Source organism: Quercus suber, unplaced genomic scaffold (genome assembly GCF_002906115.3).
Source record: "Quercus suber isolate HL8 unplaced genomic scaffold, Cork oak 2.0 scaffold_6, whole genome shotgun sequence".
In the NCBI taxonomy this organism is placed as follows: domain Eukaryota; kingdom Viridiplantae; phylum Streptophyta; class Magnoliopsida; order Fagales; family Fagaceae; genus Quercus; species Quercus suber.
In genome coordinates this window covers 2,180,952-2,183,062 of record NW_027069472.1, presented here as the reverse complement: position 1 = coordinate 2,183,062, position 2,111 = coordinate 2,180,952, and the positions used below count along the sequence as shown (strand labels likewise).

At 39.8% G+C, this 2,111-nt stretch overlaps 1 protein-coding gene across 1 annotated transcript; it reads left to right on the top strand.

Moving 5' to 3' along the window:
* The first annotated feature begins 551 nt into the window (after nucleotides 1-551).
* LOC111996994 (lectin 7) lies at nucleotides 552-1,756 on the top strand. The gene is made up of 2 exons (XM_024029037.1): nucleotides 552-632; nucleotides 1,118-1,756. Exons 1-2 carry the CDS (start codon nucleotides 552-554, stop codon nucleotides 1,754-1,756), a joined length of 720 nt encoding a protein of 239 aa, XP_023884805.1.
* The last annotated feature ends 355 nt before the right edge of the window (nucleotides 1,757-2,111 follow it).

Here is a 2,111-nt window from a genome sequence, read left to right as displayed (position 1 = left end):
CGGAAGACACACTGCTGAGTCGAGAAGAGAAGCCTAAGAAGAGGGAAAGACAAGAGGATGCACGATAAGATAGGGGAGGAAAGATGGCTAGGACCGAAGACCGATGAGAGGAAAGACGTTCCAAACCACCCACTGAGAGGTTCACAAGCTTCATCCCGCTAATTGCCCCGATTGACCAAGTCTTGATACAAATCAAGGATGAATGAGCCTTTACATTTCCCATCAAGCTGAAAGGAGATCCTAGTAAGAGGTCCAGAGACAAGTACTACTATTTTCACTGTGGTCACGGCCATGACACATCCGACTGCTATCACTTAAAGTAGCAGATAGAAGCTCTTATCAGATAAGGAAAGCTGCAAAGGTTCGTCAACAAGGAGAGGACAAACCCACCACAAGAGCAAGCTTCCCGAAGGGAAAACGAGCGTCCTAGGCCCCTCTAGGAGACATAAGGATGATTGTGGAGAACTATAGCTTCTAGTTCGTTCAGGAAGGCATGCAAAACCTACCTACGAATAGTGCAAAACATCCAGCTGATGGGCTTCATCCCAAAGATGGCACGAATCAACAACCCTGTAATTGGGTTCATAGAGGAAGATGTTTGGCGTCTCCACCACCCACACGATGATGCGCTCGTACTCGGCGTCTCTACACCACTATAAAAGGCCCCAAGCCTTCAAAAAACAAGGTACACATAATTCACCCAAACTCTGGCACTCTAGAGTTGTGAAAGTTCTCTAATCTAACTTTCGGAGGGTCTTTGGCAGATACCACACCGGTGCTCTCTATAGGTTTTTTTTTTTTTTTTCTTATTCTTTGTTTTGCAGATTTTGTCTAGGGCGTGTGTGGACAGTGCAACTTACTGAGAATTTTCGGCATCATCAATTTGCATTTCAACCATGAATCACTTCATCATTTCTTCCTACCTTCTTCAACCTCAAAAAATCCTCTTTCTTCTCAAATCACCACTTCATCTTCTTTGTATTCCTACTTCCCCTTGCAAACTCAACATTTACCTTCGAATTCACTAGTTTACAGCCAAACATGAATGACATAATAACTTTCCAAGGTGATGCACTTCCATCCAATGGAGTTCTTGAACTCACAAAGAATCAACTAGAAAGCCCCATCAATTACAGTGTTGGTCGTGCCCTTTTATGCTGAACCAGTGCACCATTGGGATGCCAGGACAGGGAGACTTACAGACTTCACCACCCAATTCTCCTTTATCATAAAAACCATTGATGATGAGCCACCACTGTATGGTGATGGGCATGCATTCCTCATTGCAACATTTGAGTCTAACATCCCTAGCAATTCAAGCGGTAGGTATCTTGGCCTTTTTAGTTCTGAAGATGTTTTTAACACTTCGAGGAATCAAACTGTTGCAGTTGAGTTCGACAGTTACAAAAACTCCTGGGATCCATATGCTAATCATGTTGGAATCAATGTCAATTCCATTGAATCAGTTCTTTTCACAGATTTGATATGGGAAAGTAGTATTGAATACGGGTCAAGAGTATATGCTTCAGTAGATTATAACTCAACAACCAAAAGTCTGAGTGTCACTGTAACTAACACTAACTTTGTGTCTTTCATTTCGTACGTTATTGACTTGAGCCATGTTTTGCCGGAATGGGTTAGAGTTGGTTTCTCTGCTACGACAGGTCGGTTGAGTTACATCAAATTTGTTCTTGGTCATTCACTTCAACACTTGGAGACTGAAGATAGGAAGAGGAAAAACAAAGTGGGGTTATAGATTGGTTGGGAGATGTTGGTTTATCAATAACTTCTTTTGAAGTTGGGGGAATAAATTTCCTGCTATGATAATTGGGCTTTTAAAAATATGTAGAAAAAAAATAATTTCAAATTATGGTGATCGAAAAATAAAACTTTAGCTACTTCAATAAAAGAAGTCGACCAAAGAAGATGTGATTGATTTTTTGTAACTTAATCATGAAAGAAAAAAAATTAAGAACAGTTCTTCAAGTATACTTTATGTTCCTTCTCAAAAAAAAAAAAAAAAAAGTATACTTTATGTTCACTATTTAAGTGTAATTATTATGTGATTGTGTGGACCAATAATAAAGCACATGAGGTATTATTTTATCCTA

Bases quoted from the DNA above. Each gene is read 5' to 3' on its own strand.
- LOC111996994 (XM_024029037.1), top strand. From the start codon at position 552: ATGGCACGAATCAACAACCCTGTAATTGGGTTCATAGAGGAAGATGTT. The intron at 633-1,117 runs GTACTCGGCGTC...AGAATCAACTAG, and splicing joins ACCCACACGATGATGCGCTC to AAAGCCCCATCAATTACAGT.